We start from the raw sequence: 18,331 nt of genomic DNA on the forward strand, positions 1-18,331 counted from the left end.
TGTCTTAAAGACATAAAGACCTGGATGGCCGCTAACTTTCTGCTTCTTAATTCAGATCAAACTGAGGTTATTGTACTCGGCCCTGAAAATCTTAGAAATATGGTATCTAAGCAGATTCTTACTCTGGATGGCATTACCTTGGCCTCCAGTAATGCTGTGAGGAACCTTGGAGTCATTTTTGACCAGGACATGTCCTTCAACGCACATATTAAACAAATATGTAAGACTGCTTTCTTCCATTTGCGCAACATCTCTAAAATTAGAAATATCCTGTCTCAGAGTGATGCTGAAAAACGAGTTCATGCATTTATTACTTCCAGGCTGGACTACTGTAATTCATTATTATCAGGATGTCCTAAAAACTCACTGAAAAGCCTTCAGCTGATCCAAAATGCTGCAGCAAGAGTCCTGACAGGGACTAGAAAGAGAGAGCAGATTTCTCCTGTTTTGGCTTCCCTTCACTGGCTTCCTGTTAAATCCAGAATTCAAAATCCTGCTCCTCACATTCAAGGTCTTAAATAATCAGGCCTCATCTTATCTTAATGACCTTGTAGTACCATATCACCCTATTAGAGCACTTCGCTCTCGCTCTGCAGGCCTACTTGTTGTTCCTAGAGTATTTAAAAGTAGAATGGGAGGCAGAGCCTTCAGTTTTCAGGCCCCTCTTCTGTGGAACCAGCTTCCAGTTTGGATTTGGGAGACAGACACTATCTCTACTTTCAAGATTAGGCTTCAAACTTTCCTTTTTGCTAAAGCATATAGTTAGGGCTGGACCAGGTGACTCTGAATCCTCCCTTAGTTATGCTGCAATAGACGTAGGCTGCCGGGGATTCCCATGATGCATTGAGTTTTTCCTTTCCAGTCACCTTTCTCACTCACTATGTGTTAATAGACCTCTCTGCATCGAATCATATCTGTTATTAATCTCTGTCTCTCTTCCACAGCATGTCTTTATCCTGTCTTCCTTCTCTCACCCCAACCAATCACAGCAGATGGCCCCGCCCCTCCCTGAGCCTGGTTCTACCGGAGGTTTCTTCCTGTTAAAAGGGAGTTTTTCCTTCCCACTGTCGCTAAAGTGCTTGCTGATAGGGGGTCATATGATTGTTGGGTTTTTCTCTGTACCTATGAAGCGCCTTGAGGCGACTTTTGTTGTGATTTGGCGCTATATAAATAAAATGAATTGAATTGAATTGAGCTGTGCGATAATAAGCCTCTGATGTTGTATTAATGGCTAACGTGTCCACCTGTGTGTGCCTGTCAGCCTATAAGAGCGAGATCATGAAGGTGGGTCTGCTGAGGTGTCGCGAGGAGCCTCCGAAGCTCCTTCAGGGGACCAGGTTCCAGGAGAGAACGTTCCAGATTCGAGACCACAAACTGCTGCTGCTCAAAGACAAGAAGGTAGTCGGGAACAGTAGACAGCAGTAAAACAAACAGTTAAAAAAGAATAGAATATATTAGATGTCATTGTACATGGACAACGAAACTGTGGGCGCTCCACACCAACTGTGGCTGAATAACTAACAAACAGGAGGAATGTGTACAAAAAGGAGAGAAAGGCGCATACTGGAGAACAAGAAGACGAGTAATACCTGGGAAAACATTAAAAACCAAAATAAGAACAGAAAACCAGCAAATCTCAGTAAAAGAACAGTAAAAAACAAAAGTCTCTCCATCTGTGTCTGCAGAGCATCAAACCTGAGAAGGAGTGGGCTCTGAAATCCTTAAAGATCTACATCGGCATCCGCAAGAAGCTGAAGGCTCCAACCAGGTAACACACACACACACACGTCTGGTTTGCTATCCTCGTGGGGACATCCCATTGATATAATGCTTTCCCAAGCTGCTTACCCTAACCATCAAAAATGAATGACTAACACTGACCCTACACCTAAAACTAACTCAAACGTAACCCTCACACCAAAACCACATTTTGAGTGTGAAAAAATGCCTTCAACCCTGGGCTGTTGGTCCCCACCAGTATAGTAAGAACCTGTTCACACACATACACACACACACACAAGCCCGTTCAGCTTTCTTAGTGAAGATCTTCATCGACATAATAGTTTCCCTAGCCCGTTACCCTAACCATTAAAAATGAATGCCTAACCCTTACCCTAAACCTAACCATAACCTAATTGTTCAAACTTGTGAGGACTGGTGTGTGTGTCCTCACAAGTGACTGTCAGTTCTCACAAGTATAGTAGAATGCAGATTTAAGTCCTCACAAAGATAGCTAGACAAGAACACTCACATACACACTCACACACACACACACACACACACACACACACTCCTGCGGTCTGAACTGAGCAGTGAGCGTCAAAGGCTGATGGCCATTATCTGATGGCCATTATCTGATGGCTTGTGTTTCCTGTGCAGGTGGGGCTTCACAGTGATGTCAGACAAACACCAGCTGTAAGTATCAGGGCTCACCTGTCCTCCTCAGTGTCACACTCACCTGCAGCAGCTGATGTTTGACGTCGTGCATTCAAATAAAAGCTCTGAGCGTTTCAGTCTTGCATGACATCAAAAGTATCTGCCCCTCCCCTCCACCAGGTACCTGTGCTGCAGCAGCGAGGCCGAGCTGTGGGATTGGATCACGAGCCTTCTCAGAGCTCAGGTACGTTTACCTGCACGCTGGTCTGGGATCAGCCGTCGCTCCTGTGCTGGCCATCATGAATGTGCTTCTGTTGCAGAACGATGACCCAGGTCCTCCGGCGCTGCGCCGCCACTCCTCCTCTGACATCTCCAAGCAGAAGTTCGGAACGATGCCGCTCGTCTCCATCAGAGGAGACGAGAGCAACAGCAGCATGCTGTCAGCCAATCAGACGCTGGTTAGAGTCCAACTCTCTCAGCTTTTTCTCAAACATGCTCAGTAAACTGTCACAGGTCAAATGCACAAACTCGTCATCTGTACTTTGTCTTCCCCTGCAGAGGAAACTACACGACCGGAGAACTCTCTCCATGTACTTTGTAAGTACTCTGTACTTCCTCTCGTCTCACTCGTGAGCCTGTAGTAAACGCTGGGGGGGCGGGGTTTAACCTTGGGACCGATCCCATCTCTCTGTGTTCTGGTGTGTCTCGTGTGTGTCTCCAGCCCATGAAGGTCCAGCAGGACTCGTTCGAGGAGCGCTCAGAGTCTCCTGACCTGCCTGAGCCGCTCTACGAGGAGGTCGGCGACTTCGGCCTGCAGGTCCTGAAGTCTCTGGAGACCAGCTTCCTGTCCAGCAGCATTGCAGAGACCCAGGAAGTGCCAGACCACTTCAGGTGAGACGTGGTCTCACCACCAGGTGAGACCACGTACCGGAAGTCGGACCCTGGTCGCTCAGGGGTCGGTCTCCTGATTAGGGAGTTCCCCAATCCACACATGGGTGAGACCTAGGATGGGAAATTGGTCTTGGAACGGGACCCGTGATGCCTATTGGCGAGACCTAAGATTGGAAATTGGTCCCCGGAAGAGATCCGTGATGCCTGTGTGTGAGGAGGTGGTCCTTCCTGCTTGGGGCTGAACCCCTCAGCGAAGGGGCCCCGCGATGCCTGTTGGCCACACAGTAAACCCCAATTGGGTACATTTTAAATTTAATAAAATAATTTTTGTTGGGTAGGCAGAAGGGAGAGGAACCTGGCCCAGGGGTCTTGCCCTAAACATAACCACTCCCCCCTTCTCGCCTAACCCTAAACATACTTAACCCCCCAAATTCATCGGCACTCAGAAAGAATTAAAAATCCACAAAGGATATAAATAAATAAATAAATGCCACTTAAAAAGCCTGCCTACAAGGGGATAAAAGACCACACGGGACACAAAGACAAGGGATAAAAACTTTATTACAAACAGAGAGATAACAAACAAGATAAAACCCAGAGAGGGACATTTAAAAATTAAAAATTCATTTGAGCTCCAGCCTGAGGAAGGCGTACAAAGCGCCGAAACGTCGCGATGAGCTCAATTTAAAATTCATGGCCTACTTAACCCCCGTGTTGGGCAATTTTTGGAACAATTGTGTTGGTGGGGGCACCATCCCCCATTCCACGAAGGACCGTGCACTTGTGGGTTTCCAGCTTTGCTGGGGCCCCAGTCCTTTTCCATATCCCACCCCCCCATCCTAACCCTTATTGGGAGGATAGGGAGAGGGAGGGGTCCAATATTTACAAGGGGTCATCAATTGGAATACTTAATAAGGTTGATAACATTGGGGAGGATATCATAAAATTCATGGGGGTATTGATTGAATTCATAAATTAATTTTAATAATTTACGGTATTATGGGATTAAAAATTTCATATTTGTAGTATAAACACAAGGGGCATACATGATTTGGGGGTCTGAAAATTTATAAGTTAAAATTTAAAGTGTAATAACATTTAACATAAACATTGGGATTAAAAATTAATATTAAAAATTTCATATTAAATTGGACCTTAAATATTACATATAAAAATAATTTGGGCCTACAGTAATTGAGTACATAGTGTGAAATATTATAATTCATGAAGAAAGCAATTTTTAAAATCATTGGGAAAGGGCTATTTACATAGGAAGGAAATTCAGATAAAAAAGACGAACGAAAAATCTAACTGGAACAGAGGGCATAAAAGGAGCTGACACACAGAGAGAGGGCATTTCGCCTTGAGACACAGAAGGAGCAACATCGCAGAGACTAGACTAGTGTTTTTTGTGCCACAGCCTGAAGAAGGCCCTTTTCAGGGCCGAAACGTCGCGGCGGCACAAATTGAAATTTGATTTCATTTAATTTCATTTAATTCATTTTATTTTTAATTCATAAATACAAAACTAATTAAAAACACAAACACAACAAAACTTTTATTTCATTTTATTTTATTTTATTCATTATCACTTTTAATTTTTGATTACTTATATACCAAAGGCGACATTATTAATATATAACAAAGGCGACACCACAACAACAAAAGCAATACACTACATAAATAAACAAAACAACAACACATTAAAAAGTCCATCGGGCTCGATGGCTTTTTTTGATGATCAGGATGGGTGGACGGTGGTCCGTCGTGGGAGGCGCCAGCGGCGTCCTGGGCGGTCCAACTTCCAGCAGCAGCGGGTCACCTGGGGGATGGACCGTGCACGTCCTCCTGCCTTCGAAAGAGGGGGGAGGAGTCAGTTTCCAATCCCTAATCGGCCTGTGCCTCCCTCGGGTTCTCGATTCCGTGGCTCTGGTCCTCCAGCCCGATCCTATGCTGATGTGGTTCGCCGAGGACGACCTCAAGATGAACCGAGAGTGACTGCTTCCTACTACCGGAGACCCAGATTAAACTGGGGACGCCAGTGGAGACCGCAGCCAAGATGGCAGCAGCAACAGGAACCAATGGACCAGGAAAAGCTGCAATTGGTTCGCAAGCTGCACACGGTGATCAGATTGGTGCATCACCTTCAGAATGTGACTCCCAAGGACGGGAGAGAGGAACCGCGGATGATTGTCCGTATGGTGGAGAACTTGGCCTCCATGATCAAGCCAGCCTTGCCAACACCTGAAACGCTGGACTTGATCCTGGGCAATGCTAAGAATTGGGGGTACACTACCCTCATGATTTTGGAGGAGCACTACTCCAAGCAGATTGATGTGATGAGGGGAGAGTTGGCCGAGGAGATGAGTCTGGACTGGAAAGAATGTTTCCAGATGGCCGTGAGGAGAGCTCGTAGAGACCTACCCCACATCACACAAGAAGTGCTGGACCACGCAGAGGCCCTGGTGACGGCATGCGCGGCCACAGCTACGGAAAGGGTGCCTCAGCCGGCTGGCAGGGAGGCAACAGAGGACGTGGAGAGGGGTTCTGTGCATGAGGAAGCACGGGCTCCTCCAGGGACAGTTGAGATGGCTCAACAGACAGACCCTCAACCCCTGAAGCAGCGGGTTTCGGTCCAAGTCCTCAGGCCTGCAGAATTGCGGCAGGATATGGGGACAATGACAGAAGAGAGATCCTACTGGACACCAGCTCCGAGTCAGGCAATCCAGCAGGAAGCTCAGGTACAGGAGGAAGCCCGGCCGGCTTCTCCTTTGCAGCAGAGACCGCCTCGTACCAGGGGTGCAAGACAGGGTTGTGTGATTCCTGAGTCCAATTTTCTGTTGGAGTTAGAGGAGCTTGATTCTTCACACGAGGGTGGTCAGGGTTCACAGCCAGCTCTGGTCGTAGGGGAGAGTCCACGTGATTCCCTGCTGGAAGAGAGAGAGGATGAGGTTAGACAGGACAGAACACCCATCTTAGTACCTACCTCACAGAGGTCAAGGGAGGATCCAGGGTCTCCTGCTAATGCACGGGATGATGCAGGGAGGAGCCTGGGCATGGATAGTTCATCTGAGCAGCGGAACCTGACTTCAACCCCAAAGCAATACTATTCTGTTAAACGGCATATTCACACGGAGAGAAAGATGATTGATTGGGGGCTGAGCATTCGGAAAAAGTGGGTTTTCCTGGGGGACTCGAATCTTGCAAGGTTTCCCGCACATGTGTTGCCGGACCTGCAGATAGACAGCTTTCCCGGGGCCAACTTCCGACATGCTCAAGCACTGGTTAGAAAGGCCACCATTCATTCCAATGTAGAGAAGGTGGTCTTGGCGTTCGGGTTGAATAACAAGAATCAAGGTGCAAAAGAAACAGCGATCAAGCAGATGTTAGGGGCCGTCAGAGCAGCGAAGAACCGGTTCCCTTTCTCGGAAATCTGGATTCCTCTCATTAATTTTTCCTCAGGCTTGAGCAGGGAGGAAATCCAGACACTCACGACCATGAACGCCTACATTTCTAGGAATTTGCCTTTCATCCCCAAGTTGTCAGAGAACGATTTCGGGACAGAGAGGGATGACATCCATTGGACCAGGACTACAGCGAGAGCCATGTTTAGACACTGGGTCTCGTTTTTAAACTTGAGGTCCCCTTAAGCCTGGCTCAGGGGGGGCAGAAGGGGCTCCAGCCCCTTGTGTCACAAAATGTGGTCAATCTGGCCAAAAACTTCACCCTTACGAGGGCACAGTCTGCTTTGTTAAACAGAGGCCTGTCTTTCGTGCCAATGATTGGACTTCACAAAAATCAGAAGACAACACTTCAATTGGATGTTCAGAACTACCATAGGCGTATCAAATTGGCGGCCTACTTCAAAGACTCACAGAACAGAGCGATTCCACCATTTGTGGGTACATCTACTTGGGAACCGCCACTAGACAAGTTGCCACCTGAGATTGGTTTATTAGTTGATAAGGATAAAAACATGTTAGATTCCGGGTTCAAAGTTGTTAAAAAAGCTCCGAACTTATCAGTGGCAGAGGTGAAAGCCTTGAGAGAGTTGATGGGCAACAGGACTATTGTCATTAAGCCAGCTGATAAGGGGAGCGCAGTGGTGATATTGTCTAGAGAGCAGTATGTGACAGAGGTTAAAAGACAGTTGTCAGATAGTATTTATTATAAAAAGTTAAAAGAGCCAATTTATTTACAGACGGTTCCTGTGGTGAGTAGGATTTTAGATGACCTTTATAATAAAAGGGTAATAAATAAAAAACAGAGTTCATACCTCAAAGGAGAGGGGCAACCAAGGCCCAGAAGGTTCTACATTTTGCCTAAAATCCACAAAGAACCTGAAAAGTGGACAGTTCCCCATGAAATCCCGCCAGGCAGACCCATTGTCTCTGACTGCGGTAGCGAGACCTACCAGACCGCGGAGTTTATTGATTTTTATTTGAATCCGCTTTCTATTAGGCATCCGTCCTATGTTAAGGATAGTTATTATTTCATTGATTTGGTTAGATCCCTGACAATCCCAGCTGACTCTTTTCTTTTTAGTATTGATATTGATAGTCTATACACTAACATAGACATTGCAGCGGGATTGCAGGCGGTAAGAGAGATATTTCAGAAGTATCCGGATGCCAAGAGACCGGATAAAGAGATCTTAGAACTTCTGGAGATTAATCTTAGACGTAATGATTTTGAGTTTGATGGAGACTTTTATCTGCAGATTAAAGGGACGGCAATGGGGAAACGGTTTGCGCCCGCTTATGCGAATATTTTTATGGCTAAGTGGGAGGCGGAGGCCTTGGAGAAGTGCCCGAAGAAGCCTCTCCATTATTTACGGTACCTCGATGACATATGGGGGGTGTGGCCATATTCAAAACCTGATTTTGAAGAATTTATTAGGACTTTAAATGCACATGATTGGTCGATACAATGTAAGTATGAATTGGATGATAAAAAAATTGATTTTTTGGACACTACGGTGTATAAAGGACCAAATTTCGAAGTACATAATAAGTTAGATATAAAAGTATTCTTTAAAAAGACTGACACACATGCACTATTGTACAAAACTAGTTTCCACCCCCGTCATACGTATAGAGGTATCGTAAAGGCTCAATTACTTCGATTTCATAGGATTTGCACGAGACAGGACGACTTCAAGGAAGCAGTCAAGGAATTGTTTGTCGCTTTGAGAAAGAGAGGATACTCTCGTCAATTTTTAAGACAGTGCTTGAGATCCTTTTTGGACCAGAAAGAAGCATTGGAAGGGGACCGTATCCCACTTATAACCACTTATTCGTTATTTAATGTTCAAATGCATAAGAAGCTGAAAGAAAACTTCGATTCTTTAATGATAAACACTGGAGTTTTGCCAAATAGGACAGTGATTTCGGCGTACAGGAGAAATAAAAACTTAAAAGACTACTTGGTCAGAGCAAAGCTGACGAGTCAGCAATTTTTGAAGCCAACAGTGTTGTTCGGCACTTTCTGTTCCTTGACCTTTGTCAAAAACAGGGTCAAGAAGACAATTTTTCCTGTACGGCTGAAATTCACGCCACAATCCACAAATTGCGTATATTTGATCTTTTGTGTGAAATGTGGTATACAATATGTAGGAGAGACTAAGAATTCGATTTCATTGAGGATGACACAACATCGTTATAATATTAAAAATCATAAAGAAAGGCAAACTCCATTAGTGGAACACTTTATTAATCATAGCTATAAGTCTCTGAGAGTTGCTGGTTTGGAAAGGAATGCCCTATGGACGGATTGGGAGAGAAAGAAGGTTGAGAGAAGATGGATTTATTGGTTGGATACTAAAGAACCAGATGGGTTAAACATTAGATTTCGGTGAATTGGATATGGACGGACTAGATTGATGGGGGGACGATGATTAGTGGATTGGGATGGCCGGGTTTGGCGTGATCGGGCGGGACTTCCTGTCTTACCGGCCCCTGACCTGAACTTAGGCCCTAACCTTAACCATTCCACCTTGCGTGGAACCCCATCCCCGATCTGAGCCCCAACCATATATCTTTATGACAGCCCTACCTGACGACTGGCCCTAACCACAACCCCACCCTTACATCTGGCCCTAACCCTAACCACACCCCCACCCCCGGCCCTAACCCTAACCTTCTCCCCCTACCCCATTTTACCCCACCCCCCATCCTAACCCTTATTGGGAGGATAGGGAGAGGGAGGGGTCCAATATTTACAAGGGTCATCAATTGGAATACTTAATAAGGTTGATAACATTGGGGAGGATATCATAAAATTCATGGGGGTATTGATTGAATTCATAAATTAATTTTAATAATTTACGGTATTATGGGATTAAAAATTTCATATTTGTAGTATAAACACAAGGGGCATACATGATTTGGGGGTCTGAAAATTTATAAGTTAAAATTTAAAGTGTAATAACATTTAACATAAACATTGGGATTAAAAATTAATATTAAAAATTTCATATTAAATTGGACCTTAAATATTACATATAAAAATAATTTGGGCCTACAGTAATTGAGTACATAGTGTGAAATATTATAATTCATGAAGAAAGCAATTTTTAAAATCATTGGGAAAGGGCTATTTACATAGGAAGGAAATTCAGATAAAAAAGACGAACGAAAAATCTAACTGGAACAGAGGGCATAAAAGGAGCTGACACACAGAGAGAGGGCATTTCGCCTTGAGACACAGAAGGAGCAACATCGCAGAGACTAGACAAACACACACAAGTTTGTTTTGCTTGTTTTTTGTGCCACAGCCTGAAGAAGGCCCTTTTCAGGGCCGAAACGTCGCGGCGGCACAAATTGAAATTTGATTTCATTTAATTTCATTTAATTCATTTTATTTTTAATTCATAAATACAAAACTAATTAAAAACACAAACACAACAAAACTTTTATTTCATTTTATTTTATTTTATTCATTATCACTTTTAATTTTGATTACTTATATACCAAAGGCGACATTATTAATATATAACAAAGGCGACACCACAACAACAAAAGCAATACACTACATAAATAAACAAAACAACAACACATTAAAAAGTCCATCGGGCTCGATGGCTTTTTTTGATGATCAGGATGGGTGGACGGTGGTCCGTCGTGGGAGCGCCAGCGGCGTCCTGGGCGGTCCAACTTCCAGCAACAGCGGGTCACCTGGGGGATGGACCGTGCACATCCTCCTGCCTTCGAAAGAAGGGGGAGGAGTCAGTTTCCAACCCCTAACCCTAACCCCCTAACCCTAACCCAGGCTGCAATTTCTTCTGCCCAGGCCCGGACTCTAATTGGGGGGGTGGGATCACTCTGTATCTCCTTCACCATCGGGTGGGATCACTCTTTCTCTCCTTCACCATCGCGTGTCCAGGCCCAGGTTCAATTGCTTCTGCCCAGGCCCGGACTCTAATTGGGGGGCGGGATCACTCTTTCTCTCCTTCACCATCGCGTGTCCAGGCCCAGGCTTCAATTTCTTCTGCCCAGGCCCGGACTCTAATTGGGGGGGTGGGATCACTCTGTCTCTCCTTCACCAACGCGTGTCCAGGCCCAGGCTTCAATTTCTTCTGCCCAGGCCCGACTCTAATTGGGCGGGGATCACTCTGTCTCTCTTCACCATCGGGTGGGATCACTCTGTATCTCCTTCACCATTGGGTGGGATCACTCTGTCTCTCCTTCACCATCGCGTGTCCAGGCCCAGGCTTCAATTTCTTCTGCCCAGGCCTGGACTCTAATTGTGGCGGGGATCACTCTGTATCTCCTTCACCATCGCGTGTCCAGGCCCAGGCTTCAATTTCTTCTGCCCAGGCCCGGACTCTAATTGGGGGGCGGGATCACTCTTTCTCTCCTTCACCATCGCGTGTCCTGGCCCAGGCTTCAATTTCTTCTGCCCAGGCCCGGACTCTAATTGGGGGAGTGGGATCACATTTTCTCTCCTTCACCATCGCGTGTCCAGGCCCAGGCTTCAATTTCTTCTGCCCAGGCCCGGACTCTCATTGGGGGGGTGTGATCACTCTGTCTCTCCTTCACCATCGGGTGGGATCACTCTGTCTCTCCATCTCCATCGGGTGGGATCACTCTGTCTCTCCTTCACCATCGCGTGTCCAGGCCCAGGCTTCAATTTCTTCTGCCCAGGCCCGGACTCTAATTGTGGCGGGGATCACTCTCTCTCTCCTTCAACATCGCGTGTCCAGGCCCAGGCTTCAATTTGTTCTGCCCAAGCCCGGACTCTAATTGAGGGGTGGGATCACTCTTTCTCTCCTTCACCATCGCGTGTCCAGGCCCAGGCTTCAATTTCTTCTGCCCAAGCCCGGACTCTAATTGGGGGGTGGGATCACTCTGTCCCTCTTTCACCATCGCGTGTCCAGGCCCAGGCTTTAACTTCTTCTGCCCAGGCCCGGACTCTAATTGGGGGGGTGGGATCACTCTGTCTCTCCTTCACCATGGCGTGTCAAGGCCCAGGCTTCAATTTCTTCTGCCCAGGCCCGGACTCTAATTGGGGGGGTGGGATCACTCTGTCACTCCTTCACCATCGGGTGGGATCACTCTGTATCTCCTTCACCATCGCGTGTCCAGGCCCAGGTTTCCATTTCTTCTGCCCAGGCCTTGACTCTAATTGGGGGGGTGGGATCACTCTGTCTCTCCTTCACCATCGCGTGTCCAGGCCCAGGCTTCAATTTCTTCTGCCCAGGTCCGGACTCTAATTGGGGGGGGTGGGATCACTCTGTATCTCCTTCGCCATCGGGTGGGATCACTCTGTCTCTCCTTCACCATCGCGTGTCCAGGCCCAGGCTTCAATTTCTTCTGCCCAGGCCCGGACTCTAATTGTGGCGGCGATCACTCTCTCTCTCCTTCACCATCGCGTGTCCAGGCCCAGGCTTCAATTTCTTCTGCTCAGGCCCGGACTCTAATTGGGGGGCTGGGATCACTCTGTATCTCCTTCGCCATCGGGTGGGATCACTCTCTCTCTCCTTCACCATCGCGTGTACAGGCCCAGGCTTCAATTTCTTCTGCCCAGGCCCGGACTCTAATTGTGGCGGCGATCACTCTCTCTCTCCTTCACCATCGCGTGTCCAGGCCCAGGCTTCAATTTCTTCTGCCCAGGCCCGGACTCTAATTGGGGGGGTGGGATCACTCTGTCTCTCCTTCACCATCGGGTGGGATCACTCTGTCTCTCCTTCACCAGCGGGTGGGATCACTCTTTCTCTCCCTCACCATCGCGTGTCCAGGCCCAGGCTTCAATTTCTTCTGCCCAAGCCCGGACTCTAATTGGGGGGTGGGATCACTCTGTCCCTCCTTCACCATCGCGTGTCCAGGCCCAGGCTTCAATTTCTTCTGCCCAGGCCTGGACTCTAATTGGGGGGGCGGGATTTCTCTGTCTCTCCCTCACCATCGCGTGTCCAGGCCCAGGCTTCAATTTCTTCTGCCCAGGCCTGGACTCTAATTGGGGGGGCGGGATTACTCTTTCTCTCCTTCACCATCGCGTGTCCAGGCCCAGGCTTCAATTTCTTCTACCCAGGCCTGGACTCTAATTGGGGGGTGTGATCACTCTGTCTCTCCTTCACCATCGGGTGGGATCACTCTGTATCTCCTTCACCATCGCGTGTTCAGGCCCAGGTTTCAACTTCTTCTGCCCAGGCCCGGACTCTAATTGGGAGGCAGGATCACTCTTTCTCTCCTTCACCATTGCGTGTCCAGGCCCAGGCTTCAATTTCTTCTGCCCAGGCCGGACTCTAATTGTGGCGGGGATCACTCTCTCTCTCTTTTAACATCCCGTGTCCAGGCCCAGGCTTCAATTTCTTCTGCCCAGGCCTGGACTCTAATTGGGGGGGCGGGATTACTCTGTCTCTCCTTCACCATCGCGTGTCCTGGCCCAGGCTTCAATTTCTTCTGCCCAGGCCTGGACTCTAATTGGGGCGGCAGGATTACTCTTTCTCTCCTTCACCATCGGGTGGGATCACTCTGTCTCTCCTTCACCATCGGGTGGGATCACTCTGTCTCTCGTTCACCATCGCGTGTCCAGGCCCAGGCTTCAATTTCTTCTGCCCAGGCCTGGACTCTAATTGTGGCGGGGATCACTCTCTCTCTCTTTCAACATCGCGTGTCCAGGCCCAAGATTCAATTTCTTCTGCCCAGGCCCGGACTCTAATTGGGGGGCGGGATCACTCTTTCTCTCCTTCACCATCGCGTGTCCAGGCCCAGGCTTCAATTTCTTCTGCCCAAACCCGGACTCTAATTAGGGGGTGGGATCACTCTTTCTCTCCTTCACCATTGCGTGTCCAGGCCCAGGCTTCAATTTCTTCTGCCCAAACCCGGACTCTAATTGTGGCGGCGATCACTCTCTCTCTCCTTCACCATCGCGTGTCCAGGCCGAGGCTTCAATTTCTTCTGCCCAGGCCTGGACTCTAATTGTGGCGGGGATCACTCTCTCTCTCCTTCAACATCGCGTGACCAGGCCCAGGCTTCAATTTCTTCTGCCCAGGCCCGGACTCTAATTGGGGGGCGGGATCACTCTTTCTCTCCTTCACCATCGGGTGGGATCACTCTGTATCTCCTTCACCATCGGGTGGGATCACTCTGTCTCTCCTTCACCATCGCGTGGGATCACTCTGTCTCCCGTTCACCATCGCGTGTCCAGGCCCAGGCTTCAATTTTTTCTGCCCAAACCCTGACTCTAATTGGGGGGTGGGATCACTCTTTCTCTCCTTCACCATCGCGTGTCCAGGCCCAGTCTTCAACTTCTTCTGCCCAGGCCCGGACTCTAATTGTGGCGGCGATCACTCTCTCTCTCCTTCACCATCGAGTGTCCAGGCCCAGGCTTCAATTTCTTCTGCCCAGGCCTGGACTCTAATTGGGGCGGCAGGATTACTCTTTCTCTCCTTCACCATCGGGTGGGATCACTCTGTCTCTCCTTCACCATCGGGTGGGATCACTCTGTCTCTCGTTCACCATCGCGTGTCCAGGCCCAGGCTTCAATTTCTTCTGCCCAGGCCTGGACTCTAATTGTGGCGGGGATCACTCTCTCTCTCTTTCAACATCGCGTGTCCAGGCCCAAGATTCAATTTCTTCTGCCCAGGCCCGGACTCTAATTGGGGGGCGGGATCACTCTTTCTCTCCTTCACCATCGCGTGTCCAGGCCCAGGCTTCAATTTCTTCTGCCCAAACCCGGACTCTAATTAGGGGGTGGGATCACTCTTTCTCTCCTTCACCATCGCGTGTCCAGGCCCAGGCTTCAATTTCTTCTGCCCAAACCCGGACTCTAATTGTGGCGGCGATCACTCTCTCTCTCCTTCACCATCGCGTGTCCAGGCCGAGGCTTCAATTTCTTCTGCCCAGGCCTGGACTCTAATTGTGGCGGGGATCACTCTCTCTCTCCTTCAACATCGCGTGACCAGGCCCAGGCTTCAATTTCTTCTGCCCAGGCCCGGACTCTAATTGGGGGGCGGGATCACTCTTTCTCTCCTTCACCATCGGGTGGGATCACTCTGTATCTCCTTCACCATCGGGTGGGATCACTCTGTCTCTCCTTCACCATCGCGTGGGATCACTCTGTCTTCCGTTCACCATCGCGTGTCCAGGCCCAGGCTTCAATTTTTTCTGCCCAAACCCGGACTCTAATTGGGGGGTGGGATCACTCTTTCTCTCCTTCACCATCGCGTGTCCAGGCCCAGTCTTCAACTTCTTCTGCCCAGGCCCGGACTCTAATTGTGGCGGCGATCACTCTCTCTCTCCTTCACCATCGAGTGTCCAGGCCCAGGCTTCAATTTCTTCTGCCCAGGCCTGGACTCTAATTGGGGCGGCGGGATTACTCTTTCTCTCCTTCACCATCGGGTGGGATCACTCTGTCTCTCGTTCACCATCGCGTGTCCAGGCCCAGGCTTCAATTTCTTCTGCCCAGGCCTGGACTCTAATTGTGGCGGGGATCACTCTCTCTCTCTTTCAACATCGCGTGTCCAGGCCCAAGATTCAATTTCTTCTGCCCAGGCCCGGACTCTAATTGGGGGGCGGGATCACTCTTTCTCTCCTTCACCATCGCGTGTCCAGGCCCAGGCTTCAATTTCTTCTGCCCAAACCCGGACTCTAATTAGGGGGTGGGATCACTCTTTCTCTCCTTCACCATCGCGTGTCCAGGCCCAGGCTTCAATTTCTTCTGCCCAAACCCGGACTCTAATTGTGGCGGCGATCACTCTCTCTCTCCTTCAACATCGCGTGACCAGGCCCAGGCTTCAATTTCTTCTGCCCAGGCCCGGACTCTAATTGGGGGGCGGGATCACTCTTTCTCTCCTTCACCATCGGGTGGGATCACTCTGTATCTCCTTCACCATTGGGTGGGATCACTCTGTCTCTCCTTCACCATCGCGTGGGATCACTCTGTCTCCCGTTCACCATCGCGTGTCCAGGCCCAGGCTTCAATTTTTTCTGCCCAAACCCGGACTCTAATTGGGGGGTGGGATCACTCTTTCTCTCCTTCACCATCGAGTGTCCAGGCCCAGGCTTCAATTACTTCTGCCCAGGCCCGGACTCTAATTGGGGGGGTGGGATCACTCTGTATCTCCTTCACCATCGGGTGGGATCATTCTGTCTCTCCTTCACCATCACGTGTCCAGGCCCAGGCTTCCATTTCTTCTGCCCAGACCTGGACTCTAATTGGGGGGGTGGGATCACTCTGTCTCTCCTTCACCATCGCGTGTCCAGGCCCAGGCTTCAATTTCTTCTGCCCAGGCCGGACTCTAATTGGGGGGGTGGAATCACTCTGTCCCTCCTTCACCATCGCGTGTCCAGGCCCAGGCTTCAATTTCTTCTGCCCAGGCCCGGACTATAATTGGGGGGTGGGATCACTCTCTCTCTCCTTCACCATCGCGTGTCCAGGCCCAGGCTTCAACTTCTTCTGCCCAGACCCGAACTCTAATTGGGGGGCGGGATCACTCTTTCTCTCCTTCACCATTGCGTGTCCAGGTCCAGGCTTCAACTTCTTCTGCCCAGGCCCGGACTCTAATTAGGGGGGCGGGGATCACTCTGTCTCTCCTTCACCATCGCGTGTCCAGGCCCAGGCTTCAATTTCTTCTGCCCAGACCCAGACTCTAATTGGGGGGCGGGATCACTCTTTCTCTCCTTCACCATCGCGTGTCCAGGCCCAGGCTTCAATTTCTTCTGCCCAGGCCTGGACTCTAATTGGGGGGGCGGGATCACTCTTTCTCTCCTTCACCATCGGATGGGATCACTCTGTATCTCCTTCACCATCGGGTGGGATCACTCTGTCTCTCCTTCACCATCGCGTGTCCAGGCCCAGGCTTCAATTTCTTCTGCCCAGGCCCGGACTCTAACTGGGGGGGTGGGATCACTCTGTCTCTCCTTCACCATCGGGTGGGATCACTCTGTATCTCCTCCACCATCGGGTGGGATCACTCTGTCTCTCCTTCACCATCGCGTGTCCAGGCCCAGGCTTCCATTTCTTCTGCCCAGGCCCGGACTCTAATTGTGGCGGGGATCACTCTGTCTCTCCTTCACCATCGCGTGTCCAGGCCCAGGCTTCAATTTCTTCTGCCCAGGCCCGGACTCTAATTGGGGGGGTGGGATCACTCTGTCTCTCCTTAACCATCCGGTGGGATCACTCTGTCTCTCCTTCACCATCGCGTGTCAAGGCCCAGGCTTCAATTTCTTCTGCCCAGGCCCGGACTCTAATTGGGGGGCGGGATCACTCTTTCTCTCCTTCACCATCGGGTGGGATCACTCTTTTTCTCCTTCACCATCGCGTGTCCAGGCCCAGGCTTCAATTTCTTCTGCCCAAACCCGGACTCTAATTGGGGGTGGGATCACTCTTTCTCTCCTTCACCATCGCGTGTCCAGGCCCAGGCTTCAACTTCTTCTGCCCAGGCCCGGACTCTAATTGTGGCGGCGATCACTCTCTCTCTCCTTCACCATCGCGTGTCCAGGCCCAGGCTTCAATTTCTTCTGCCCAGGCCCGGACTCTAATTGGAGGGGTGGGATCACTCTGTATCTCCTTCACCATCGGGTGGAATCATTCTGTCTCTCCTTCACCATCACGTGTCCAGGCCCAGGCTTCCATTTCTTCTGCCCAGACCTGGACTCTAATTGGGGGGGTGGGATCACTCTGTCTCTCCTTCACCATCGCGTGTCCAGGCCCAGGCTTCAATTTCTTCTGCCCAGGCCCGGACTCTAATTGGGGGGTGGGATCACTCTGTCCTCCTTCACCAACGCGTGTCCAGGCCCAGGCTTCAATTTCTTCTGCCCAGACCTGGACTCTAATTGGGGGGTGGGATCATTCTGTCTCTCCTTAACCATCCGGTGGGATCACTCTGTCTCTCCTTCACCATTGCGTGTCCAGGCCCAGGCTTCAATTTCTTCTGCCCAGACCCGGACTCTAATTGGGGGGCGGGATCACTCTTTCTCTCCTTCACCATCGCGTGTCCAGGCCCAGGCTTCAATTTCTTCTGCCCAGGCCCGGACTCTAATTGGGGGGGTGGGATCACTCTGTCTCTCCTTCACCATCGCGTGTCCAGGCCCAGGCTTCAATTTCTTCTGCCCAGGCCTGGACTCTAATTGGGGGGGTGGGATCACTCTGTCTCTCCTTCACCATCGCGTGTCCAGGCCCAGGCTTCAACTTCTTCTGCCCAGGCCCGGACTCTAATTAGGGGGGCGGGGATCACTCTGTCTCTCCTTCACCATCGCGTGTCCAGGCCCAGGCTTCAATTTTTTCTGCCCAGACCCGGACTCTAATTGGGGGGCGGGATCACTCTTTCTCTCCTTCACCATCGCGTGTCCAGGTCCAGGCTTCAACTTCTTCTGCCCAGGCCCGGACTCTAATTGGGGGGCGGGATCACTCTTTCTCTCGTTCACCATTGCGTGTCCAGGCCCAGGCTTCAACTTCTTCTGCCCAGGCCCGGACTCTAATTGTGGCGGCGATCACTCTTTCTCTCCTTCACCATCGCGTGTCCAGGCCCAGGCTTCAACTTCTTCTGCCCAGGCCTGGACTCTAATTGGGGGGGTGGGATCACACTAGTTATGATCATGTCTCACCTCTAGTCTTCTCTGTC

The 18,331-nt window shown here is 49.8% G+C and overlaps 1 protein-coding gene across 1 annotated transcript; it reads left to right on the forward strand.

Moving 5' to 3' along the window:
* The first annotated feature begins 1,185 nt into the window (after positions 1–1,185).
* Positions 1,186–3,302, forward strand: LOC109195228 (arf-GAP with Rho-GAP domain, ANK repeat and PH domain-containing protein 3). The gene is made up of 7 exons (XM_019347049.2): positions 1,186–1,398; positions 1,686–1,768; positions 2,380–2,415; positions 2,557–2,620; positions 2,697–2,834; positions 2,935–2,973; positions 3,098–3,302. The coding sequence occupies exons 1-7, from the start codon at positions 1,228–1,230 to the stop codon at positions 3,269–3,271; spliced, it is 705 nt and encodes a 234-aa protein (XP_019202594.1). The 5' UTR covers positions 1,186–1,227; the 3' UTR covers positions 3,272–3,302.
* The last annotated feature ends 15,029 nt before the right edge of the window (positions 3,303–18,331 follow it).

Source organism: Oreochromis niloticus, linkage group LG14 (genome assembly GCF_001858045.2).
Source record: "Oreochromis niloticus isolate F11D_XX linkage group LG14, O_niloticus_UMD_NMBU, whole genome shotgun sequence".
Taxonomy (NCBI): Eukaryota; Metazoa; Chordata; class Actinopteri; order Cichliformes; family Cichlidae; genus Oreochromis; species Oreochromis niloticus.